This window comes from Puma concolor, chromosome C2 (genome assembly GCF_028749965.1).
Source record: "Puma concolor isolate L17-30 chromosome C2, mPumCon1.1.hap2, whole genome shotgun sequence".
Classification (NCBI taxonomy): domain Eukaryota; kingdom Metazoa; phylum Chordata; class Mammalia; order Carnivora; family Felidae; genus Puma; species Puma concolor.
Window position 1 is genome coordinate 144,339,741 of NC_141675.1, and position 27,633 is coordinate 144,367,373.

A 27,633-nucleotide genomic window follows, 5' to 3' on the forward strand; every position below is an offset into this window, starting at 1 on the left:
GTGAACTTACACTGATACATTGTTATCACCTGAAGTCCATCGGTTACATTAAGGCTCACACTTGGTGTACATTCTAAAGGTTTTATCAAATGTATGTATGTTTCACCATTATAGTATCATACAGGATAATTTCACAGCCTTAAAAATCTTCTGTGGCTCACCTTCATCCCTTTCTCCTCATTAACCCGTAGCAACTACTGATCTTTGTACTGTCTCTATAGTTTTGCCTTTTCTGGAATGTCATACAATTAGAATCATATGATATATATAACCTTTTCAGATTGGCTTCTTGTACTTATTAATACACATGTAAGTTTTCTCCATATCTTTTCTTGTCTCGATAGTTCACGTCTTTTTAGGGCTAAAAAATAGTCTATTGTCTGGATGTATCACTGTTTTACGCATCCATTTATCTACTGAAGGACCAAATAATCTTAGTTGCTTCCAAGTTCGGGCATTATGAACAAAGCTGCTATAAACATCGGTGTGCAGGTTGTTGTGTAGACAGAAGTTTTCCACTCAGTTGGGTAAATAAATACCAAGGAGTGTAATTACTGGATTGTATGGTAAGAGTATGTTTAATTTTGTAAGAAACCACCAAACTGTCTTCCAAAGTGACTGCCATTTTGCATTTCCACCAGCAGTCTATGAGAGTTCCTACTGCTCCCATTGTTAACTTGAGATTTCCTAATAACATAATGTTGAACATAGCTTCATATGCTTATTTGGGATCTGTATAATTTCTCTGGTGAGGTGTCTGTTCAGATCTTTTGCCCTTCTTCTTAATATGTTTTTTTTTTCTTATTGTTGAGTTTTCAGATTCTCTGTATATGTTGCGTAAGAATCCTTTATCAGGTGGGTCTTTTGCAAATATTTTCTCCCAATTTGTCTCATAGTGTGTTTTTGGTTTTTTTGTTTGTTTGCTTTTTTGTTTTTAGAGAGAAAGCACAAGTGGGAGAGAGGTGCAGAGGGAAAGAGAGAGAGTATCTTAAGTAGGTTTCACACTCAGCATGGAGCCCAAAGCAGGGCTTGCTCTCACAACCTTGGGATCATGACCTGAACCAAAATCAAGAGTCAGATGCTCAACCAACTGAGCTACCCAGGCACTCCTGTGTTAATAGTGTTTTGTAAGTGTAATGATCAACCTTGAAGGATTGATGCTTTATGGAAATTAAAAAAAAAAAAATTTAGGGCGCCTGGGTGGCGCAGTCGGTTAAGCGTCCGACTTCAGCCAGGTCACGATCTCGCGGTCCATGAGTTTGAGCCCCGCATCAGGCTCTGGGCTGACGGCTCAGAGCCTGGAGCCTGTTTCCGATTCTGTGTCTCCCTCTCTCTCTGCCCCTCCCCCGTTCATGCTCTGTCTCTCTCTGTCCCCCAAAAAATAAATAAACGTTGAAAAAAAAATTAAAAAAAATTTAGAAAGAATTCTTTGGTTGTAAAAATTTAGAATGATTTTTAAAAGATGTACTTAATATTAGCTATTTTAGGCTCATGAATTATTTCACTAACCACTAGACTATGGTAGAATTAACTAACACCCCCTACAAAGTCCCCTTATATCAAGAGGAGACTTGTAATCAAATTAAGATTTGGGCCACTCTTGGATTCATGGAGAGCTCCAGCTGCAACTTGTGGTTTCTACTAAAACACAAGCCATGGGATGCTTGGGTTGCTCGGTCGGTTGAGTATCTGACTCTTGATTTCAACTCAGGTCATGATCCCAGGGTTGTGGGATCAAGCCCCACATTGGTCTCTGCATTGAGCATGGAGCCTGCTTAAGATTCTCTCTCTCTCTCTCTCTCTCTCTCTCTCTCTCTCTCTCTCTCTCTGCCCCTCTCCCCCATTCACACACTCTCTCTAAAATTTTTAAAAATGCAAGCCAGGCTTAGGTGTGATAAGAACCTGCTAAATAACTCTTGCCAAAAAAAGGGAGAAGGGGAAGGGGAAAGGGAAGAAGAGGAAGAAGAGGAAGAAGAGGAAGAAGAGGAAGAAGAAGAAGAAGGAGGAGGAGGAGGAGGAGGAGGAGGAGGAGGAGGAGGAGAAGAAAAGTATACCTTTTATACTGCAAGAGGCTTGGACCAAAATCTTTTTAAGAGTAAACATCTCTTGTTACAATATGCTATTAAACTCTGTTGTCTCGGAGTAAAGTGAATCCTCACTAGGAAGATGAAATCAAAATGCCTAAACATATGATCCTAATACCACACCGCCAAAACCACTAGCAATGCCCCTAAAATCTAAAACATCTCTGAAATAAGAAAGCAGTACTGTAATATACCAGAAAATGCCACGAATCCTCATGTATCAGTGAGGGTTTTATTGCATACAAAATCCACTCCAGTTTGGTTAAGCTAAAAGGAATTTATTACAGGATATCTAATGGGTATCATAGTCATTGGGAGGTCTGAAGAAGATCAGCTCTCAGCTGAGCTTCAGGGAATACCTCTTAAAGCCACGTTATAGAACTGAGCTTGTGGCCCTGCCAGAAGCATTTGGCTGCTGCAGCTGTTGGCTCCAGACCCAGGCCACCTATGACACCATCCACGGCATCAAAATAAAGAAGCTATGCCCTGCCTCTCACCTATGAAGCTAGAGCTTTGAGAGCCCTGCCACAGTCATTGCAGGAAAATCAAGCTCCTCTACAACCTGTCTTGCCAGTTGAAATAACAGAGGCAACAGAAGTCAACCTCTACCTCAGCGTGTTGCCTGTGTGCCTTCTAAAACTCACGCAATGCTTAAAACCCAGTTGGTTAAGTGTCCGGCTCTTGACTTTGGCCCAGGTCATGATCTCACAGTTCATAGGTTCGAGCCCCGTGTTGGACTCTCCGATGTCCAAAGAGCCTGCTTCAGTTCTTCTGTCTCCCCCTCTCTCTGCCCCTCACCCACTAGTGCATGCATGCATTCTCTCTCTCTCTCTCTCAATCTCTCTCTCTCAAAATAAATAAATAAAATCTAAAACTCCTATGTTGTAAATGATTAGTGGGACCTAAATCACATCCAAAACTAGAGCTTCAAGGAAATCTAAAAAATGTAGTTCTGAAGGTTCCGGCCTCAGTATTTCAGGAAGGCATACTAAAAGAAAGATGGAAAGGATATTCAGTGAGGTGATACAGTGTCCCGTCTATCTTGCAAAGAGAGTACAAGGCATGTGATTGTCAAAGGAAAGCTGGGAGGGATTCCAGAAGAACTCCACGTGTAGAGGCTGTGGACGCAAGTTATTGGAAGGAATGCTGGAGTAACTACCAGGGTGGCTGATTTCATCAACCCACAACCAGAGCAGAGACTGGAGCACTGGGTGTGAATGTTGGGCTGGGCCAAGCTCCGGAGGAGGGGAGAGCTCCAGTTTCCAAAGAGAAGCTACCGTATAGCACTATCTGGCAGCTAAACGCGCCCTCTTCTACAATCCCTGTGGCTGGCTGTGGTGCACATACCACCTTCACGCATAGGCTAACCCAATCTCAACTACAAAGATGGGCACGCAACCAGAAAGTACACATCTAAAGTAAGCAAATACCATGAAAGAGTAACATGCAAGCTAAGGAACAAAGGAAAGGTCACCAGATTAGAATTTATACAGCAAACACATGGAAACTTTGACAAGAGTATAACTGAAAACCTCAGAGGGAGGAGAACCGATGCTGCATTCATAAAACAAAAGATTAATTGTAAGAAATTAGAGGGGCGCCTGGGTGGCTCAGCCGGTTGAGCATCCGATTCTTGATCTTAGCTCAGGTCTTGATCTCAGGGTCATGAATTCAAGCCCTGTGTTGGGCTCTGCACAGGATGTGAAGCCTACTTAAAACAAAACAAAACAAAACCCATATTAGAAAAAAAATGCTTACCAAATAAAAATCTCAATAGATAAGCCAAAAAGCAGAATATATTCAACTGAAGAGAGGATATGCTAGTTGGGAGCCTGAATTTCTCTCAAAATGGCAGAATGGTATAATGGGTACTGTGGTGCACTACCCAGATTCCCCCTGGGGGCCAAGGCACCAGTGCTGCCACCTGTTGGCTGCTGGCAGCTCACAGGCAAGTCTCTCTCCAGGAATTGCCCTTGGGAAAGAGAGCTACTTTGCCCAGGGTTATGTCCTTAAGAATTTTGAGTCATTCCCAAAGTCCAGTAAACTTTTCTTTTTTAAAAAAGTGTTTATTTATTTTGAGAGAGAGAGAGCACTCACGAACTGGGCAGGGGCAGAAAGAGAGGGAGAGAGAGAATCCCAAGTAGGCTCCAAGCTGTCAGCTCAGAGCCCAATGTGGGGCTCAAATCCATGAACTGTGAGATCATGACCTGAGCTGAAGTCGGACACTCAACAGACTGAGCACCCAGGTTCCCCTCAACATCTTTATATGTATTGGGATGGGGTAGAGGGCAGACAGGGGGTGATCAATTAGAAAAACCTATGCAAATGACAGCATAGTTACTACTAGGTGTTGCGGGTTAAGTCACATTCCTCAAAAAGATACGCTGAAATCCTAAACTCTCCCCCACCCTGCCCCTATATACATACATGTGTCTTATTTGCAAGTAGCATCTTGGCAGACGTAATCAAGTTAAAATGAGGTGGGTCCTAAATCCAATGACTGGTGTCTCTTATAAAGAAAGAGGCTTGGAGACAGACAGACATACAATAAAAAAGTCTACTTGAAGACCAGGGCAAAAATGCCTCAAGCCACGAAATGCCAAGGATTACGGCCAACCACCCGAAGAGAGAAGAGGCAAGGAAGGATTCTTTCCTAGAGCCTTCATAGGGAGTATGGCCCTCCCACCACCATGATTTCAGACTTCTGTCCTCCAGAAGTGAGAGAATAAATTTCTGTTGTTTTAAGCCATCCAGTTTGTGGTCATTTGTTATGGCAGACCACGGAGATTCATATACCAGATGATTATTAGTCTTAAGGAAAGCAAAAAGTTGCGCAAGGACAAAAGTAACTGGTGTCATACAGATATCAGTTCCAGAGAGCATTTCTGTTCCAGGGAGCATTTCTACAGACAGAATAATGTAAAAATAAATAAACAAACAAATAAATAAATCATGATATAAACTTATTGGGCAGATAGGGAGAGGGGACCTGGCAATTACATTTGTTTACTGGAGGCAGGAGAATCAAATGTTTGCCTTCTATCATGCAAACTTTACCTTCTATCATGGGAACTCAACAGATAATGCAAAAATTGAGAAATGAAGTAATATCATTATAAGCTTGGTATGCAGAGACATGGATAAATAGCCAAAGAAAGAGCTAAAAGTTGAAAATGGTCACCACTGGAGCAAGACACGTGAGAAACTGGATACTGGTGTACAAGAGTGGACTGGTTTTTGTAAGAAATCATGTAGAATTATTTGGCCTATTAAATTACGCATGTATCAACTTTGATGAAAATAAAAACAAAATTAAGAAGGAAAAATAAGCAAAAATGAACAGACAATTCAGAAAGAAACTCAAATGAACAACATATAGAACACATGCCTAAACTTAATTAGCAATTAGACCATTTCCATTTAAAATAAATAAATAAATAAGTCTAATAATATTAAATCAAATACTAAATCTGCCACCAACTAAGCACAATTAGTTTGGAGAGAAATCTGGAAACTTGAAAATGTTTAGTAAAATTGACAATGTGTATACAACACGATTGATCCACTCTGGCTTCAATCCTAGGAAACTTTCGTACAGGCCCAGAAAAAAACCATGTTTGAGAAAGTTAATTACAGTGTTGTTTATAATAGTGAAAATCTGGAAAGGATTAAATGTTTACCAATAGATATTTATCCATTCCAGATAGGATATTTATATTTTCATGTAATACTCTCTCTGGCAATTAAAAGGAATAAACTAACTTTATATATATGAAAACATAGAGTGAAAATTGAGTGAAAAAAAATGTGAAGAACCGTATGTCCAACCCATTACCAGTGAAACAAATCTGGTAACACACAAACCATATGCTGCTCATGATTATCTGAATGTAAAAGCATAAAAACATTGACTAGAGAGATACTTGCTAAATTCATGACAGCAGTTACGTTGGAGGAAGGGTTACAAAATGGAGCTGAAGGCGAACATCCACTTCAGCTGTAATATTTTAGTTCTTATATTTAAAAACTCTTTTGGGGCGCCTAGGTGGCTCAGTCAGTTAAGCGTCGGACTTCGGCTCAGGTCATGAGCTCACAGTTCCTGAGTTCGAGCCCCACGTCAGGCTCCCTAGTCAGCGTGGAGCCCAATTGGGATTCTGTCTTCTTCTCTCTGCCCATCTCCGTATCACACTCTCTCTCTCAAAAATAAATAAACATTAAAAAAAACAAAAACAAAAACAGTAACACTCTTAAAAACTCTTTTAAGGATGGGAAATCGGCTCTGCAGATTTTGATTTGCCAGTCTCCATAACCGTGTGAGCTAATTCCCTATAATAAATATTATATTTAACACACATATTAAATAATAACATATAGTATGATATAATATGTACTTAAAAAGGTAAAATAAAAACTTTTAAGGAAACATGAAAAAGTACTATTAATTGTAAATTCCAGGTGGTAGGTACTTAGGGTTTTTAAAAATGTAAACTATATTTTTCTGTATATTTATTACGCAAATTTTAAAAACCAGATGTAAAAATGTTTCATTGGGAAATTTCAAAAATTGACTCAAAAAGAATGTAAATGCCTGAATAGTCTAATAACCTATAGAAGATGATCCAAAACATCAGAGAACCACCCACTAATAAAAACACTAAGCCCAGCCAATTTTATGGATGAGTTCTACCAAATGTTCCAGAAACAATGTCCTAACTCATCCCGTGAGGATAGCATAATCAAAACAGAGCTAGATTATAAGCATTCCAAATTCAGCAGGGTATTAAAAGAAAAATCATCTTGCCTCAGTGAGGTTTATAAAAAGAGTGCATGTATGATTTAACATCAGGAAGGTCATTTTTATAATATACAACAGTAAAAAAATTAAATGAGAAAAAAAGCTTAAGTGTTCAGTTGATGTAACAAAGGTAAAATTTAGTAACCATTATGTCTTTTTTTAATTCTTTGCAAACAAGAACAGAAGAAAACTTTCAAATGTAGAAAAAAGAAAAAAACCACCCCCCTTAGTCAAAAACAATCGAGGATGCCCTGCATCAACTGCTAATCCATAAAATGAAACAAATTTAAATACTCGAAATAAGAAAGCAAATATCAGCAGTTGCAGATTATGTAACTGTTCACTTACAAAATCCAAAAGCATTTACAGAGACTGCTAGAAAGAAGCCCCGATTTGCCTCTCCGCCTCCGAAGCCCCCCCCCCCCCCCCCCGCCGAGCTTGCGCACGCGCAATTTTGGCGCATGCGCGTGGGACGGAGAGAGAAGCGAGATGGCGGCGCCGGGTCTCCCGACGCCGCTGCACGGACATGTGGGCCGGGGCGCCTTCAGCAATGTGTACGAGCCGGCGGAGGATACGTTCCTGCTGCTGGACGCGCTCGAGGCGGCAGCGGCCGAGCTCATGGGGTGCGAGGAGGGCGAGGGTCCCAGCGGGAGAGGGCTCGGGCGTCCTGGAGAGGCGGTAGCGAAGGAGGGCCAAGGAAAGGACCGACGCTGTCTGCCGGGAGAGGAGACAGTGTCAGCCCACTTGGCGAACACTGAGACCAGAACGCCGTTATTAAGGATTTGCCTGTAGATACATGTAATGAGCGTGCCAGGGATCTGTCTACTTTTGCCATTTGTTTTGGTCTCAGGAGCTCCATAGCTCCCTACCACGGTAGGATGGATCTTTTCCTTCCAGCTGTTACTATGCAGAACACAAAGCCCCCGAGCGCAGCGATATTATAACACGTCCAAAAACCAACATTGCTTAATATTACATTTTTTAGTAAATGTTAAAAGTCGTGCGGCACTTAATTTACTCAATACACAGAAGCACCCTCGAGCAATGGAAGAGCACAAAAATGAAATGAAGTGAGATACTGGCTTGGGGAAGTATTTTTAAACGCATTGAAGAGCATGCTCTGTAGCAGTTGCCTGTTAGCCACGTGTGGCTACCGAACACCTGAAATGTGGCGAGTGCGACTGCAGAACTTAATTTTTCATTTAATTGTTAGAAATGTAAATAGCTACATAGCTAGCAGCCTATAGAATTTTTCCTAGAGCACTTTATAAATATTAAAATTGACTTGTTGCAGTGCCCCAATAAATTTTAAATAACATTAGAAAATGAATACCTATATTGTAATTTTTTTTAAAAAAAATTTTTTTTTCCAACGTTTTTATTTATTTGTGGGACAGAGAGAGACAGAGCATGAACGGGGGAGGGGCAGAGAGAGAGGGAGACACAGAATCGGAAACAGGCTCCAGGTTCTGAGCCATCAGCCCAGAGCCTGACGCGGGGCTCGAACCCACGGACCGCGAGATCGTGACCTGGATGAAGTCGGACGCTTAACCGACTGCGCCACCCAGGCGCCCCGTGTAATTTTTTAAATGAAAGGTATTTGAGTAATTAGATTTATGTAAAGATCAAGACTTGAAATTGGTTTTCTCAAGATGAAACAGCTGTTAGGCTTTAAAGATTTATATTGTGTTTATTTATCTGTCTTAAATCTGGTCAGATATAAAATGTCCCAACTCTTATTAATAAAACTAGCTTTTCATTGTAAACGATGGAACTTTTGGATTTACTGGAATATAGAACGGAAAAGTACTGTTTTTATAACTTGTCTTTTAGTCTCAAGATATCCCAGAAAGATTTACAAGCACAAATTGCATTGCAAAGTATGCTGTGAAAGAAGTTGATTTTGTTATAAAGTGGGATTACTTCTGGTCTCGGAATTCTAATTGTTTATGAAACCATGATAGTTATTTTCAAATAAAAGCCGCCTGGTAAGATTCAACAGACCTTCCCACAGAATAATAAAGGTTTGTCAGATGATGTGGACGGTTCCAAAAGTTAGAAGCAGCTAGCATTTTTTGTTGGATACTTGAGGAGTTAGGTGCTAGAAAGGCTCCCTAAGTCTAATCAAACCCATTTCTGTGATGGAGATAATTGGTGCTTTTGATGCATATATAAGATCATAGGGAAATAAATTCAATTGAAGGATAAAATATAACAATTTATTCAAAAGCATTTTAAAGATTATTGTTAATATTCTAAAACCAGATACTCTGGTATTTTCCCGGTTCAGCATACAGCTGTGCAAATATGGAATTTCTTTGCTGCTCTAAATCTGTTAGAAAGGGGGAACTTTTTTTTCCCTAGGATATGCTGATCAATTTATGAATGTTAGGTACTTTTAAATTATAGAGAAAACCTCTTTCATAAATAAATATTGTAATAACACTGACCCTGTCATTTTAGGAAATACTAAACCAGAAGCTCCTTGTGGGAAGGGCTGATGTCTTTCATGTTAATATTTTCAATCCTCAGTTTTATTCCACAGTTTTTGTGTAATGTTTTGTAGAAATTAATTGAAAGCCATCTATGTTATGAACTCAAATTACACACCCCAATTTTGAGTTAAATAGTACTAAATATGCAGAAAACAGTTGTCAGAAATTAGCATGTTTATCTTTTTTTTTTATATTTCCATATATTTGCAGACAACTGATGATGCTGGAGAAATATACATTAAAAGTAGGATGAGAGTAATTTCCTGTAATGTGTATTTTAATCTTACTACACTAATATTTATTTTATTTTGCTTTTTTTAGAGTGGAAATATGCCTTGAAGTAGGGTCAGGGTCTGGAGTGGTATCTGCATTCCTAGCCTCTATGATAGGTCCTCAGGCCTTGTACATGTAAGTGTAAGTATATCAAATTTATCCACATCCTCCGCTAAGAAATTCACTAGGGGTGTGACTACTTGAATGGAATCATTTTTGTAAATAAATAATATATATCTGAAAGGGTCTATTTAAGTGTAGTAAGGACTCATTGTAAATTATTCTTCCCTAAAAATTATAACTGCATGTTCAAAACTGTTCCATCATGCTACATAATTATAGAAGCAACAAAACAATTTTAGGTCATTTCTAAATTTGAATTTGTTTTTTAGGTAAACAGTCTGATTACTGGAAAAAAATGAAAGCTACTTAAATTTTTAAAGAAAATTTGAGAGTATGGAAACTATAAAGAAGAAAATAAAAATTACTTCAAAATTTTATCATGGTCCAAATGTGTTTCCTTCTTTTTTCCTCATTTTCTCTGTTTTTCATTTAATATTGTATCATGAATGTTTTTCAAAAATTCCTTTTAAATTTCATTTTGTGGGGGGTACCTGGGTGACTCAGTTGATTGAACATCCATCTCTTGATTTCAGCTCAGGTCCTGCTCTCACGGTCATGGGATCAAGCCCCAAGTCAGGTTAAACCTGGAGCCTGCTTGGGATCCCCTCTCTCCCTCTCTCTCTGCCCCTCTGCTGTCTTCTTTCTCTCTCTCTCTCTCTCTCTCTCTCTCTCTCTCTCTCTCACGCTCTCTCAAATAGATAAACTTTTTTTTAATCTTAAGAAATATTTCATTTTTGGTGGCTGCATAGTATTCATTGGATTCGTAATTTATTTTTACATCGTCAATCTCGATGTTTTATTTATTAAAATTTATTTACTTACTTTGAGAGAGAGAAAGAGCAGGGAAGGGGCAGAGAGAGAGAGAGAGACAGAGAATCTCAAGTAGGATCCACACTACCAGTGCAGAGCCTGACATAGGGCTTGAACTCACGAACTATGAGATCATGACCTGAACCAGTATCAAGAATCAGACACTTGGGGCGCCTGGGTGGCTCAGTTGGCTGAGCATCCGACTTCGGCTCAGGTCATGATCTCACAGTTCGTGGGTTCGAGCCCCGCGTCGGGCTCTGTGCTGACAGCTCAGAGCCTGGAGCCTGCTTCAGATTCTGTGTCTCCCTCTCTCTGTGCCCCATCCCCGCTCATGCTCTGTCTCTCTCTCCCTCAAGAATAAATAAAACATTAAAAAAAAAAAAAAAAAGAATCAGACACTTAACCAACTGAGCCACACAGACGCTCCTGGATTCATAACTTAATAAATTCCTTCAGATGTGTATGCATGTATATTTTTCTACTCTTGCACATTTATGTCAATATAACAGTCTTTTTCATTAATATGACAAGTCTTTGTTCTTTTCATTCACCATTATTAAATAATTTTCATTTTTTTCTAAATTTGCTTTATGTAAAAGCAGTGGAACATTTTTAAATTTTTCAGTAATAGATGTACCTCCGGGATGTAAGATACAGTTTTCTTTCTTTTCTGTTTATAGGTGCACTGATATCAACCCTGAGGCAGCAGCTTGTACTCTGGAGACAGCACACTGTAACAAAGTCCACATTCAGCCAGTGATTACAGACTTGGTAAGCTGTTAATCCTTGTCTAATAATAGTTCATTTCCTTTTCAAATAATGTTAAGATGATTTAGGTCAAAGAAGCTTGAGTCATAATTAACTTCTAATCCACTAAATAGTATACCCCATCATTTTCAAAGTAAATTCTTGATTGATGCAGTCCATCTTGTCCACAGTTCAAAGGTAATTTCTAGTGGTTTGTATGGATCAGTCATCTTTTGGATAGTAGTGACAGAGAATCCAGTACAAACTTAAGTAAAAAGAGTGGGTGGCTTCAGGCACAGCTGGCTCCAGGAACTCAAATGATAAGACAGGCATCTTTTTCTTAGCTCTGACCTTCTCTCTCTATTGGTTCTATTTCTAGGTAGTCTTTAATTTCATGGTAACAGGATACTTGTGTGTCTGTATCTTATTCCTCAGCAAACAGCTTCTTCACCACCACCCACCCCCAACCCCCTCATGGTAAGAAGCTCTTTCTATTCAGTTAGTCTGACAAAAGCCCCAGAATGAGTATTGCTTGGATCAACTTGGGTCATATGCCATCTCTCAATCTCTCACTATGGCCAAGAAGGATTGAAATATGGAGACGACTGGTTTAGGCACAGTGATTTGCATGGGATCACTGAGGTGGTTTTGCCCTTTAAAATTTTAACTTGTTTCTTTAATGTGTCCATAATTAGTATTAAATATGTTTTTGATATAATAATAAAACTTTAGAGATACAAGAAATTCAGAATATCTTTTTTTTTAAACAGAGGTAGAAACTGAGGTGAGATTCATTTTTTAAAGTCACATAACTAATAAAGTGATAAATCCAGAATTTTAAAAAAAGTGTTTTTTAAAATTTTTATTTATTTTTTTAAAATTTTTTTAATGTTTTATTTATTTTTGAGACAGAGAGAGACAGAGCATGAATGGGGGAGGGTCAGAGAGAGAGGGAGACACAGAATCTGAAGCAGGCTCCAGGCTTTGAGCTGTCAGCACAGAGCCCGACGCGGGGCTTGAACTCACGGACTGTGAGATCATGACCTGAGCCAAAGTCAGACGCTTAACCGACTGAGCCACCCAGGTGCTCCAAAAGTGTTTTTTTTTTAAGCTTTATTTATTTTTGAGAGAGAGAGAGCATGAGTCGGGGAAGAGCAGAGAGAGAGGGAGACACAAAATCCGAAGCAGGCTCCAGGCTCTGGGCCGTCAGCACAGAGACTGATGCCGGGCTCGAACTCACAGACCGCGAGATCATGACCTGAGCTGAAGTTGGACGCTCAACCGACTGAGCCACCCAGGCACCCCGATAAATCCAGAATTTAAATTCAGATCTTGGGAATCTAAATGTAGGTGTCTCACAACTTTCAGGACATGGCTCGTGGTAGCCCATGCCGGAGTCAGCTCTTCATGCTGACGTGTGGCAAAGAAAGAAGAGGTGAGCATGAACATAGGTATTATGATCAATATACAAAACTCTACGTTTGTTTATATTCAGAACACTAGGCATAGATTATCACAATAAAATCATTGTTTTGGGTAACTAAGCTTACCTGTTTACAAAGTAGTACTTTTGCTTTGTTTCTTTTTTTAGTTTTAGAAGAAAGACTTTTTCAAATACATCGTATGCCTCTCCTTACATTCCTAAAACAAACTAAACATAACTACCTTTTACTGACTCAGGGCCGTTATTATGCACATCATTTATCATCCTGTGCTGTGATAAAGAGGCTTATTCAGGTGTTTCTGCCTTCACGCTGAGGGGCTATAGCCTGCAGAGATTTGAGTTCTTATTTCCTCTCCTCCTCATCTTCTCCTTTTACCTGCTTTATGCTGTCTTATTTTACTGCTACCTGTTAGTGGCATTTCCTCTCTCTCTTCATGTGCTCTGTGCTAGAATACCAAACAAGTGATTTAGTTAGACTTGTATTTAAACTAAGAGTTCAGGGGCTCTGAACAAGTACCTCTCATGAATAAATAGCACATGTTTTGCTATACGGATTTAAAACTTCTTGTCAGAGGCCTCTTTGCTTACTTCCCAGTTCTTGGATCTGTTCTAATGCTCTGAGACCACACAAAAGCTGAATATGAGTGGGTGAGGGATGCCTGTGATTAGACTTTACATCAGTAATTTTCTCATTTAAATCCATTTTCTTTTAAACTACATTATTTTCCATGTTGTTTCCTTTATTTAAATCCATCAGTTTTTTCCTTTATTTAAAATCCAGTACTGCAATGATTATTAGTATATAGTACCTCAGGGCCATTGTAAACAATTGCAAAGCAAATTCTTTTCTAGTTTCCTTACTGAACATTTCTGGAAAATTACCTTCCGGACTTCTTTTTACAATGTGAGAAGCTTAATTTCTTTATGGAATTGAAAATAAAGCTCTCGGCTGTTTCAGCTGTATTTCCTCACTCTCCAGTGTTGCTCCTAAAGGGAACAGCAGATTAACCTTAGTCATCTTCTACTTGCAGACAAGGATGCATCTTCATTACTTTCCTCAAAAATGGCACTTTTCTCTTTTGAAAAGAATAGAGAAAAAAAAGTTACCTTACAACATCTCCTCAAAGCCAGTGTTCCAGTATTCTCTTTGAACTACATAGTTAACAGGCTTAAAAATGATAAAAGTAGTATTTCTTTTAGAAACAGGGTAAAATGGAAGCTCTAAGGCAGTGTTTCATAATGTATGTAAATAATAGGCCAGTGATGTGCCCAACATTAGAAGGTATGGCTGAGTTTTAAATAACTTTGAATCATATAATGTCAAAGCTGTTTCCTCTTTAATTCTCTTTCAGCCATTGTGATTACATCCAGGAGAAGGTCTCAGTTTGTTGTTGTTATTTAACACCTTTTAAACACTTACAGATGTCTCTCTAATAGAGACAGATGGCTTGGGTCACTCTCAGCCTGGCAACAGTAATGATTAACTGTAACTATTTTTTTTAATTCTTATCTCATTTATCCTTGTAGTCATTTCTATTTCCAGAAAGTAATAGTGATTTCCCTTTACAGCAAATTTATTTAACAACAAAAAAAAGCCCATTTAAAGAAAAATAGTAAAAAATGGTAAGTGCGTGTGCATAAATGGGGAAATTGCAAGAATGTTAATAAGAGAGCTAACACTTTGGACACTGCCGTGAAGTACCTCAGCTATTCCATCTCAAGAAACAACCTCAGAAGTCATGGGTGAGAGTCTGTACAAAGTGATAATTGAAGGAAATGGCTTTAGAGGTGAGAACCCACCCAGATACCATGTTTTCACTTTACTGTGCCTGTGAAGGTGCAGGGTGACATGACCAGACACGATTTTTTTTAAATACTTACTTAATTCAATCATCAGAGGAGTCAAAGGAAGAAGACTTTAAATCACATCTTACCCTGAAAAATACCCTAAAAAGACATTTTTATTAAAAAAAAAAAAAAAAAAGACATTTTTATTGCGGTTTCACAGAAAATTGGAACCCAGTTTAAAGATTTACAAAATGCCAAACAATTAATGTTTTCAGTGTCTCTTCCACTCTTTTCAGTCCTTTCTTTGGTCTCTAATTGTTCCAGCCAATACATTTATGAGTCATTAAAGAAGTAGAAAGTAAATATATATATATATATATATATATATATATATATGTATGTATAATACGTTATACCTCGATGATAGAAAATGTTTAAGTTACAGCTATAGCCTTAAAGTGTGTGCATATCTATGTAGAACATAGGAGTGCTCGCTTTCTTATTTAATCTTCTAAAAGTGAACCCAGTGTGTAAGCATTAGCTGTTGAAAAACAGGCTTTCTTGAACATTTTCTGTTCATTCTGATAAATAGTTTAATTTCATATTTTTAGGTAAATGCATATAATCTTTATATGCATGAATGAAAATGTAAAAATATTTATCTCTATCTCTGTCTACATTTTTGGCCCTCTCACACATTTTTCTCTACATGGGAGGAGAGTATTTTTAAAGATATATTTATTTATCTGTTTTAATTCCGAGTCCAGCTTAACATTCTGACTATTGAACATTTAGGTCAAAGGCTTGCTACCAAGATTGAAGGAAAAAGTTGATCTTCTGGTGTTTAATCCCCCCTATGTAGTGACTCCACCTGAAGAGGTAAGACGTGGAACAAAATTTAATTATTAATGTTTTCAGCTATTTTCTTTATAAAATCAAATGAACTTCATTATGACATTAGTCAACTGCTGATTAACACAGACTGCTCTGATATTAATCACAATTGCCAATAATTGAGTATGTCGGGAGACGTAGGAAAGGAGTCTAAAACTAATGAAATATAGTGACCCATATTCATCCTTAAAATTCCCATTGAAATCAGGCCGTGTGTTTAAATTTGCTCATGTGTGTCTTTTATCACAAATGGCAAATTTGCAAAAGAGCATTTCTAATCATCCTTAAATTCATATAGTAATTATTTCTGAAAGTCTCAGTTTTCCTCCTTTCACAGGTGGTGGGGGAGGATTCTTATTTCAGGTAGGGAAAAGAAATCATCTTGGAACAGATGATTTGGAAAATCTTCAATAATGAAGAGGTAAATCAACCATTTCCCAATTTAAAGAGAGAATGGTCAAGGCAGACAAAGTTTAGTATTGGACTAAGGCTAGCTTAACTAAATCATGGTCTACAAATTTCTGGCAGGACTGTGAATGCAGAGGAGATTCTGGAAACATGGGGATGCAAACAGGCTTCCTTTCTTCCACATTCCCATGACTGAGCTACGTACTTGCTTCTCCTGAGCCTTACAGCTGCTGGGACATACAGATAATTGAGTGTAGACAGCACCTTGGGCTATTTTGCAGTCCCAACAGAGAGAGCTAGTGTCATAATTCCCATGAGCTGAGCTATTAGCTGGGGAGCAGAATCACAGTGCAGCACAATGAAGATCTCCTGGAGCCTAAAAACATATTTTACAAAATAAAACCTTAGGAAAGGAATTAAAAGAGAATATGGTCTCCGTGAAGACCTGAATTAGTGTTCTGGAAACCAGATGAAAGATTTAAGTGCATAGAGCATGAAGATAAAAAGAAGGAAATCATGAAAGTAAAAGATAAGAGACTTAGAGGTTAGATCCAGGAGATATAAAAATAATAGTTAAGTTTGTGTCTATAAAAAATTTTGGCTATGCTTAATAGTATATCTAGAGACACGAGGTTAGGAACCTCTGGCTTGTACCTGTGAGCTCTGAAGGAACAGGAGCAGGTCTGGCAAGGCTCATGTAGCAGGCAAACAGCAGACCACCAAACATGACTCCTCCTTGTAAAGGTGGAAACCCTCCCTTTGTGGCCTTAAGAATGTGCCTGGTGCCAGGAGACCTTCCTGTAGGAGCATTTCTAATGCAAGCAGATACACCTGGCTGAGCATCCCTGGGGAGGCGTATGAACAGGGTCTAGCACAGAGAGATCCTGGTCCATTCTGGAAGAGAATGACAGGAGACAGGCTTGGCACAACCTGTCATTCACCATGCAATCTGTCCACAGACCACTTTACCTGATAAAACGTCCAGGGAATGGGCTCCACCAAAATAAGGGGGTAAACCAAGGAAGAGGAACACACGAGCCCCAGAAAAAGAGGTGATTCTAGGAATGCCAGGAAGGGGACATCTCCAGGAGGAAGGAACTGATAAATTTCCCAATATGATTAACTTTGTGGAAATTGTATTGAGAAGTGTACGGTAGATATGGGAATAATTTAAATTAGATACAAAAAAAAGTAAGTAAATGAACACTTTGGCTGCCCATCAATAGCTACATTAAGATATGGTAACTTTTCCATTATAAAATCGTAGACAGCCTTTAAAAGAGTAAATTAGAACCATACCTGATCACATGAAGAGCTCTCCATAAAGTGTTGATGATTGACAAAAGCAAGATATGGTGCAAGAATGTAGAACATAATCCTGTCTTTGTAAAACATGGACAAAAAGGAAAAACATGTGTATATAAGATGAGGGAGGAACAGACCAGCAAAACAGTAAAAGGGGAAAGTGCAGTTCTTTCTAAGGCAGGTATATGAACATATTTCCCTTATTTACAAAATAATATATGTATATAGTTACAGGCATAAGGAAATTTATTTTAATGGAGAAACATGCCATTTTATATGAATAAAAGCAACAGGCATGATTTATACAATTAATTTAAACTATAGATATGGAAAGAAAATAATTGTTAGGGTTAAAATATTTTTTGAATTCTTTAGTTTTGAAACCATATACAATAATAATCTAAAGATTTTTAATACTGTATGAACTCTCACAGGTTTTGCTTCTACAGTAGAATTAGATTGTTACAGGAAGAAAATGCTTTGGTGAGCCTTTATATATTAAATGGATTCCTTAAAAAAGGTCTATACAATTCATACTTTAATCTAGAAAAGAGCCAGATGCAGGGGGGCATTTTGAAACTAACTTCCTGCAAAGTAGATATTTTATAATATAGGATCTCTCTTTTAGTTTCTTCCTGATTGTTCTATGTTAAGTACAAGAATTACCTATGTCTATCAACATAAGCATTGCAGAAATAGTAACAGCTTAAGCACTTGATATGTACAGGGCCCTGTTTTCAAACTTTAAATATATTTCTTCAGTTATTCCTAAAAATGGAAAAAAATAATTTTTATAATTTTACTGTTGAAACTATTGTTTTCCTGGTTTTATAGATAAGGGAGGAAACTCATAAAAATTACAGATTCACATAAGATCACATGGCTAGGAAATGGTGGGGCTCAGACTCAACTTTACTGCCTCCTGGACAGCAGTAAAATACAAAGTGTATACAGTACTTGTTTGGTAAATGTTCCTTGTCAAAAAGATTCTGTTTGTGATTCTAAATGTAACTGTTTGTGATTCTAAATGATTCTAAATGAATAGATACAGAAGTCTTTTTTAAATGGTCACAGGTGGGAAGTCACGGAGTAGAGGCTGCTTGGGCCGGTGGCAGAAATGGTCGAGAAGTCATGGACAGGTTCTTCCCAGTGGCTGCAGATCTTCTGTCACCAAGAGGATTATTCTATTTAGTTACCATTAAAGAAAATAATCCAGGTAATACAGATCAGTTTATCTTTTAACCACTGACTTTGCTGAAATTGTAATTTAATCATGTTAAAGAGTATAATTTATAAAGTAGCCTGAAATATTGTCAATATAATCACTGACAACAGCTCATACAAACATAACATTCATCTTGAAAGAAGAGAGAGATTTTTAAGACAGTTTTTCTTGGTTTTAGAAAGTACTGTTTTTTTTTAAGGGGGGGGCGCCATTTTCCCCCCAATTAATAAATTAATATTCAGACACAAAATCTGTAATTTCTTCTTTTAACACCTCATCCTGAATATTTTGAATTTTGTCTCCCCCTTGTAATCTTCATGCCCTTGACAAGTTGTGCTACGTAATGTTCAGTTCAGGTGAAGTTCCATCATGAAAGCTATCTCATGGTATGGATGTTGAGATCTTGGTTAGATTACTGTGTAAGTAAACTGACCTGAGTCCTTCTTCTCTTTCTGTACACAAGTTTGATTTTTATCTTTACCTTATGTTCTCAGCCCCTTAAATCACATCCTGATGACTAAGTTTTGTTTCAGTTTGTTTGTAGCTCCATTTTCTTAACTCAGTCTTTAGTATTATTTATTTACAAAAGGGAAGATGTTGCTTTTTTCAATGTGCCCAAAAGAGATAAGCTACTTCCTTCCACTGTGTACTGTCACTATACATTTGCCCACCTTCACTGACTTTTTTCATCCCAGAGGAAGCGTGTGAGGCCAAGATTGGAGCCAAGCAGCTGAACAAATCACTTGCTGTAATGACAAGTGTAGTTCATATTTCTGTTGAGTTCGGAGTAGCTTCCACAGCAGGGCAGGGCCTTTCAGTCTGATTGAGACTCTCAGCGACACCTTGAAAATACAGAGTGCTCCCATCTGACTCAAGTCCATTTTAATAGAAATTTACTTGGAATACATTGTTTTCGCAGATGAGTAGAACTTGTAAATCATTGTCTGTCTTTATCATCTTATTAAACTGTTTAGTGATCATACCGTCTTCACCAGATGGTTTTAATTGGATTTTACCTTTTGTTTTAATTTTCATTTTAGAAGAAATTTTGAAAACAATGACAACAAAGGGTCTACAAGGGACTGTGGCACTTTCCAGGCAAGCAGGCCGAGAAGCCCTCTCAGTCCTGAAGTTCACCAAGTGCCGTGTATTGTGCTGAATGTGCGTATATTGATAATATTGATGATGTTGAATGTATGTATGAATATATGGAGAGAGAGAAGCGGAATATATTCAGCATGTTGTGAAACTGAAGTCATTTCTTGGTTGACAAGTATAGAATTGTCAGGTTATATAGAAGAAGGTAGAAGGATATAGCATTCCCTTTTACCCAGGTATCAAGTCTATGGAAATTTTTGCATAAGTGCAAGTAAATGCGTATCCGAGATCTATTATGTGTATTTTACATATAAAACCTGAATGGGAGTCACCTATCCAGCCACTAAACATGAGTTAGGTTTGTGTGCACTGAACGTGAAGGGGTTCATAATGTACCATCAAGTGAAAAAGAGCAAATTACAAAACAGGATTATCCTGTATGTATAATTTTAAAAAACCAACAGAGAGGGCATGTCTATATGTCTATATAAGTAAGTCTCATGGGGAGCCTGGGTGGCTCAGCTGGTTGAGAGTCTGGTTCTTGATTTTGGCTCAGGTCATGATCCCAGCGTCATGGGGTTGAGCCCCATGTTGAGTTCTGTGCTGAGCCTGGAGCCTGCTTGAGATTCTCTTGCCTCCCTCTACCCTTCCCCCCTGCTCACATGCTCTTTAAAAAAAAAAAGAAGTCTCAGAAGGGAAATGGCAGGAAGGAACAGAGGGACTTTCACTCTTTTATGGGTTATTTGCACAACCCCAGTTACTTGTATAATTTTAAGAAGGTTTTCATTATTAAAAATTTTTTTAATTTACTTTCACTTGCTCATTGTCTCCATTCTATTTCTATTATTTAGAATGCCTCCAGCCTCCATGTTTTTCACTGGTCAGATTTTTCCTACCTTTTATGCTTTTGTCATATACTTCTATCTTCTTCTTGCATATATCTTGCAAACTGCTATACATTTTTTCTTAGATCAAGGAGAGTTGTATATAAACAAACTCACAACTCTTAGGTTAATCACACTTTTAAAAGCTGACAAAGGGGTGCCTGGGTGGCTCAGCCGGATAAGCGCCCGACTTCAGCTCAGGTCATGATCTCACGGCCCGTGTGTCCGAGCCCCACGTCGGGCTCTCTGCTGACAGCTCAGAGCCTGGAGCCTGCTTCGGATTCTGTCTCTCTCTCTCTCTCTCTATCTCTCTCTCTCTCTCTCTCTCTCTCTGCCCCTCCCCTGCTCAGGCTCTGCCTCTCAAAAATAAATAAAAACATGAAAACAAAATTTAAAAACTGACATGCATCTTTTAGGAAATGTCAAATTACCTTTACTAAGTTTAGGAACCTCTTCTTCCATAATTTCTCTACCATTTAAAATAATATTTATCAAAATCAAAGAACAGGACTATAGGATCTGAGTGAGCAGAATCTAGAATTAATTTTTAATTCGGCTATGTTTAGCGTCACTTGGAGAAGCTTTTTAAGATTATAAATTCCTGAACCCCACCACAGACCTGTGGAACCCTCTGCTGAGCAGACCCAAAACCTGTACCGTTTAAAATGTGCTTCCCGGGGCACCTGGGTGGCGCAGTCGGTTAAGCGTCCGACTTCAGCCAGGTCACGATCTCGCGGTCCGTGAGTTCGAGCCCCGCGTCAGGCTCTGGGCTGATGGCTCAGAGCCTGGAGCCTGTTTCCGATTCTGTGTCTCCCTCTCTCTCTGCCCCTCCCCCGTTCATGCTCTGTCTCTCTCTGTCCCAAAAATAAAAATAAACGTTGAAAAAAAAAAATTAAAAAAAAAATAAATAATAAATAAATAAATAAAATGTGCTTCCCCCTGTTACTTAAGGTAGCCCACCAAATTTTAGAACTACTGTTTTAAATAGCATTCTTATTTAATCCTTAGGACAATCCACAGAAGGAGTGAAATTACCTTGATGTTCAGAAAGATTAAATAACTTGTTCAAAGAAGCTCAGTAGTGAAGGGTCAGGCCAGTATGGCAGCACTTAGACACAGGTCAGATTCCCAGATGCTTTCTTTCCATTTGCTTGTGCTGAAAGCAGCAAAGATGCCAAAATTAGTATTTACTTAAATCTAATATCTGAAAATCTATTCTCCTTCCCAGAAATAGTGCCATCTGAAATCTTACAGCCAATCTCTTGTATCCCAGGGGAAAAAAAAAAGGTTATGAAAAGCTTAGAACTTTATCGTGAGCTTGGGGAGTGGGGTCTTGAATATTTTCAGATAATGTTTGAAACACTTTAAAATTAGCATAGGGGCGCCTGGGTGGCGCAGTCGGTTAAGCGTCCGACTTCAGCCAGGTCACGATCTTGCCGTCCGCGAGTTCGAGCCCCGCGTCAGGCTCTGGGCTGATGGCTCAGAGCCTGGAGCCTGTTTCCGATTCTGTGTCTCCCTCTCTCTCTGCCCCTCCCCCGTTCATGCTCTATCTCTCTCTGTCGCAAAAATAAATAAACGTTGAAAAAAAAAAATTTTTTTAAATTAGCATAGAGGACTTCTGTCAGCTTAAATTAGAAACACAGAAATAACTTCAAAAACTCCAAAACCTCACTTGTATAGTTGTTATGGAGTAAATTGTGTCTCCCCAAAATTCATATGTTGACATTCTAGGCCCCAGTACTTCAGAATGTGACTGTGTTTGGAGACGGGGCCTTAAAGAGGTGATTACGGTTAAATGAGGCTGTTAGGATGGGCCCTGATCCAGTCTGGCTGGGGTTCCTACAAGAAGAGGAAATCCGGACATGGAGACACCAGGGCGGGGGGTGGGGGCCGGTAGGGACATGGAGACACCGGGGCGGGCGGTGGTTGGTGCTTGGACACAGAATAAAACCCTACAAGATGCAGTGAGAAGGTAGCTGTCTGCAAGCCGAGGAGAAAGACTGCGGAAGAAACCCAACCTGCCGGTGCTTTGCTCTGGGACTTCCAGGCTCCAGAACTGTGAGAAAATACATTTCTCCTAGGGTCATGGTGACTAGGAGACTAATACAATAATTAAAGACAGGGAAATACCTGCATTTCTACAAACAAGAAAAAGCAATAGTAGTGTGAAAAGTGGATGCTTACGTCCTGGTGGTCAGTTAGAACCATGGCCCTGAGCCTTCAGGAGGAGAGTTGCAAATCCAGCTGTTTTTGTGTTAAAAAGAGCTGTTAAATACAGGAAAAAAGAGGACCTGTAAAACCGCATCATTTGGCCCAAGGGAAGCAACAAAAAAAACTTAGTACCTTGAATGAAAAGAAAAACAGTAATAATCTATGAGAAATCAGACCCTGGGTCTGTGCTACCCTCTGCTGTAGGATTTAATTCATATCTATATGAGGCAGCAACATTAACGTGAAAAAACTAAAATGATCTAAACTGTTGATCATGGAGAAGCTACAATCAATGAGAACAGAAGGAAAAATTAATAGAATTGGACACCTAAGGAATATAAACAGTGGAATTGTTACGTTCAGATTGTGGAATGTTTGACGTGTTTAAAGAGTTAACATAATCAAAGAAAAGCTCAAAGAAGATACTGTTTGGAAAGAACAAATTGAAGTCAACTTTTAAAAATGAGAAATAGAGACATGGAAGTGCATTAGCGTTAATTTATACTCACCAAAAATAACACAGTGTATTTTAAAACTGTTAATATTCCATTCCAAAATTGAGTTGTAGTTCTTTTTTTTTTTTCTTTTTCCCTCATACTTTCCCTCATTCCTTTTTCTGGGGAGAAAAAGAAATACAAATTGAGACAGGACTGAAAAAAGAGAAAAATTAGGACAGGACTGAAATGACTCAGGAACAGATGAAGAGAAATATAGCCATGTTAGGCACCCTTATGAATAAATGTAAATCATCCTATGTGTAGTTGATTCATACATGCACTAAAATTACTTTACATACAAAATAACACAATACATACCAATGTCTATGTCCATCTGTTTTCATTTTTCTTTTTATGTAAACTTTGTATTGAGGTGGAACATACCTTATGGACTGTATATGTTGTGTCTAGTTCGATGAATTTTTATAAAGTCAACATCCACTTATACTACACCCAAATCAAGAAACAGAACATCACCAGCATTCCAGAAGCTACACCAGATTTCATTCCCAGTCATGAATGGGAGATTTCCCCAAGGGAAACCATCGTCTGGCTTTTTGTGTTAGTTTATTTCTGCATAGCTGACGACTGTAACTTTACCGGTGTTGGTGTCAAACAACACAAATGTGTTGTCTCCCAGTATCTTTGGGTCAGGGCCGTGGGTATAGTGAGCCGGATTCACTGCTTAGAATCTCTCCAGGCTGTAGTAAAGGTGTTGGTCCTGGCTATGATCTCATCCAGGGCTCAAGGTCCTTTTTCAGGTGGTTATAGGACTAAAGCTGCTGTTTTCTGGCTGTCCGCTAGGGACAATTCTCACCTACAGGCTTCTCTCAGATCTTTGTACCATAATCACCTCCACAGTTCACAAAATGGCTACTTCTTTATGGCCAGCAGTAGAATTTCTCTACCTTCAAAACTACATGAGGGCCTAGAGGCCCTTTTAAAGGGCTCACCTGGATAGGACAAGTTCACCCAATATAATGAAGATTATATAAAAGGAAGCTTTTATTTTTTAAAAATTTTTTTATGTTTATTTAATTTTGAGAAAGAGCATGGGGGGCAGTGGGTGGGTGCAGAGAGGGAGGCACAGAATCCAAAACAGGCTCCAGGCTCTGAGCTGTCAGCACAGAGCCCGATGCGGAGCTCAAACTCATGAACTGTGAGATCACGATCTGAGCTGGAGTCGGACATTCAACTGACTGAGCCACCCAGGCACCCCCCTTTTATTTTTTTTATGTTTATTTTTAAGAGAGCAAGAGACAGAGCATGAGTGGAGGAAGGGCAGGGAGATGGGGAGACAGAGAATCTGAAGCAGGCTCCAGGCTCTGAGCTGTCAGCACAGAGCCGCACGTGGGGCTTAAACCCACGAACAGCAAGATCATGACCTGAGCTGAAGTCAGATGCTTAACCGACTGAGCCACCCAGGCACTCCAGTGTTCCTTTTAATTAATTAATTCAGACTCCACTGTTGAGGGACCTTAATTACAACTGCAAAATTTTTTTGCCATTGCCATTTAATGTAACTTAATGACAGGGGAGAAATCAAGTCGTATCCACAAGTTCTACCTACAGTCAGAGCGTGGGGATAACACAGTGCATGTACAGCAGTGGGAGTGAACCTTGCAGGCCATCTTAGAATTCTGTTACATTCCTTATACTATAGATTAGGTCTTCCTCCTTTGAACTAATGTCCATGAGTCATGAATTCTTTCACTCAATAGTGTTTTTATGAGATTCTTCTATGCAGTTGTCTATGGTAATGATTTGTTCATTTTCATTTTTTGTATATTCATCCTTATTATTTCTATCATATGACTATATCAAAATTTATCTATTCTGTTGAACATTTGGATTCCTTCTACTTTTTTTCTGTTGTGACCACATTTGTATCTTCCAGTGTACATGCGTTTGCATTTTCTGATAAATATATACCAACAAGTTTATCTTATCTTAAATAAGAACAGTTTTTCCAGAAGTTATTTTCTAAAAATGAGAAGCAGAATTCCTAACATCAAAACCCACCATGGACAGGATAAATAGCTAAAAATAGAATTAGTGAACTGGAGAAAAATTCATATAGTGCCACCCACAGAGACCAAAGGAAAATATGAAGGAGCAATAATGATTATGAAGGATAGAATGAAAAGGTCTGGCAAAACAAGAGTCCCGAAAAGTATGTAAGAAAGGCAATATTTGGAAAGATAATGGGTAATATTTTTCCAGAATTGACTTTTAAAAAAGAAGATAGATTCTAGAAGCACAAACAAAAAGAAAATATGCTAGACATATAGCAGTGACATTTCAAAACATCAAAGGCAAAGAGCTCTTAAAAGGTAATCAAGGAAGGATGGATGCGTGGATAGCTCAGTTGGTAAAGTGTCCGATTTCGGCTTAGGTCATAATCTCGTGGTTCATGAGTTCGAGCCCTGCGTTGGGCTCTGTGCTGACAGCTCAGAGCCTGGAGACTGCTTCAGATTCTGTGTCTCCGTCTCTCCCTGCCCCTCCCCTGCTTGCATACTGTTTCTCTCTCTCTCTCTGTTTCTCTCTCTCTCTGTCTCTCTCTCAAAAATAAAAAATTAACATTAAAAAAAAAAGGCTTTAATCAAAGGGAAGGTATAACTCACTCCAGCAGGGGCTGGCAAGCGTTTTCATCACTAAGATGTTAGAACACAGCCATGCCAGTTCACTTATGTGTTGGGTGGGGCTGCTTTGGCCTCTAGTGACAGAATTGAATAGTTACAGCTTAGACCCCAGAAACCATATGGCCCACAAACCACAAAGTATTTACTATTTGTCCCTTTAATATATTTGCCAACACTGCTACAAAGAAACTATAAAGTAACAACAGATCTCTTGAACATCCTCACAACAAATGAAAGCCGGAGGCTAGTGGGATAACATCCTCAAAGTGTTGGGACTAACAGTCTATCTATTTTGTTCCAACAAAACTTGCATAAATGAAGGTTTAGTTTTGTTGTTGCTGTTTTTTTGTTTTGTTTTTAGAGAGAGTACACACAAGCGGGGGAGAGAGACTGAAGGAGAGAGAGAATCTCAAGCAGGCTGGTGCTGTCATCACAAAACCCGATGGGGGTTTGGGGGGGGGGGGCTGGGTCCCACGACTCTGGGGTCATGACCTGAACCAGAACTAAGAGTCAGACACTTAACTGACTGAGCCACCCAAGTGCCCCACAAATGAATGGTTTTTAAAAGTAATATTTAGAGATAAAAATGACAGAGTTTACCAACAAGAGATCTACAATAAAGCAACTTTTAAAAGACGTATTTCAGGAGAAAGGAAAAACATCCCAAAAGTCTCAAATGGAAGAATTACTGATGACAAATAAAATGGAAAATATGTATATAAATGCAAACAAACATTATATAAAATACTACTAATAATTATAGTGTGGTTTCTGTGGTTTGAAAATAATAACTAAAATACTGAAAACAGTTGCATATAAATTAACTAGGGCATTTGTTAAGGGTGAAAGTATTCTAAGTCCTCTTTGTATTATTGTTCAGGAGGTAAAGATATAACTTAATTTTGATATGCATGTGTGGTAGGCTGAATAATAGCCCCCAAGATATCCATGTTCTAATCCCTAGAGCCCTGTGAATGTTACCTTATATGGCAAAAGGAACTTCACAGATATGATTAAGGATTTTGAGATGGGGAGATTACCCTAGATTAGCCAGATGGGCCCTGAGTAGAATCACAAGTGTCTTATAAAAGACAGGAAGAGGGAGGTTTTAAATCAAGAGAGGAGAGGGTATTATGATCATGCTGCTGACTTTGAAGAAGGAGCAAGGGACCACAAGCCAAGGAATGCAAGGAATGAGCTCTAGAAGCTAAAAAAGGCAAGGAAATGATTCTCCCCTAGAGCCTCCCAAGGGAGTCAGGCCCTGCTGACATCTTGGTCTTGGACCGGAGAGACCCGTTTCAGACTTCTGGCCTCCAGAACTGTGAGAGAGTAAATATCTGTTGTTCTAAATCACTGAAGTTGTGGTAATTTGTTCCAGTAACCCTAGGAAACCAATACAGTATGGTCAGAGTTCAAGGGCAACTATGAAAATAGTAGAAACAGGAGAGGTAAGCAGCAAATTAGAAAGCAAAAAGCCTAATTAAAACAAATTAGAAAAGGGGGCAAATCCAAAGGTAAAGTGATAGGGGGCGCCTGGCTGGCTCAGGCAGTACAGCATGCAACTCTTGATCTCAGGGTTGTGAGTTCGAGCCCCATCTTGGGTGCAGAGATTACTTGAAAACAAAATCTTTAAAGAAAAAAAAAAGATAAAGTGATATAATTTAGAATACCTCCATTATCCAAATAATGGAAGTAAGCTATGTAAATAGATATTATGATCGATTTTTTTTTTAATTTCAATTATAGTGATGATAAAAGACTTGAAGTGTAAGTACATTTTAAGACTGGAAATAGAGGGATGGAGGAAGATACATCAGACAAACCCACAAGGTGAGATAGCTACATTAATAGTTGACTGTACTGGGTTGAATAGTTGTCACCACCCCCCACCCCGCTCCCAATTCATGTCC

At 38.8% G+C, this 27,633-nt stretch overlaps 1 protein-coding gene across 2 annotated transcripts; it reads left to right on the plus strand.

Annotated features, from left to right (window-relative positions):
• Positions 1 to 7,325: 7,325 nt before the first annotated feature.
• Positions 7,326 to 27,625, plus strand: HEMK2 (HemK methyltransferase 2, ETF1 glutamine and histone H4 lysine). Of its 2 annotated transcripts, XM_086675799.1 has the most exons (7): positions 7,326 to 7,502; positions 9,696 to 9,782; positions 11,261 to 11,351; positions 15,355 to 15,438; positions 18,241 to 18,382; positions 19,432 to 19,552; positions 27,470 to 27,625. In XM_086675799.1, the coding sequence occupies exons 1-6, from the start codon at positions 7,369 to 7,371 to the stop codon at positions 19,548 to 19,550; spliced, it is 657 nt and encodes a 218-aa protein (XP_086531925.1). In that variant the 5' UTR covers positions 7,326 to 7,368; the 3' UTR covers positions 19,551 to 19,552; positions 27,470 to 27,625. The 2 variants fall into 2 exon arrangements, with proteins under 2 accessions (XP_086531925.1, XP_086531924.1); XM_086675798.1 differs by lacking the exon at positions 27,470 to 27,625 and having other exon boundaries at positions 19,432 to 20,174.
• The last annotated feature ends 8 nt before the right edge of the window (positions 27,626 to 27,633 follow it).

Coding starts and splice junctions, on each gene's coding strand:
- HEMK2 (XM_086675799.1), top strand. CDS start 7,369: ATGGCGGCGCCGGGTCTCCCGACGCCGCTGCACGGACATGTGGGCCGG. Junction 7,503..9,695: donor GCAGCGGCCGAGCTCATGGG/GTGCGAGGAGGG, acceptor TGCTTTTTTTAG/AGTGGAAATATGCCTTGAAG. Junction 9,783..11,260: donor GGTCCTCAGGCCTTGTACAT/GTAAGTGTAAGT, acceptor TTCTGTTTATAG/GTGCACTGATATCAACCCTG.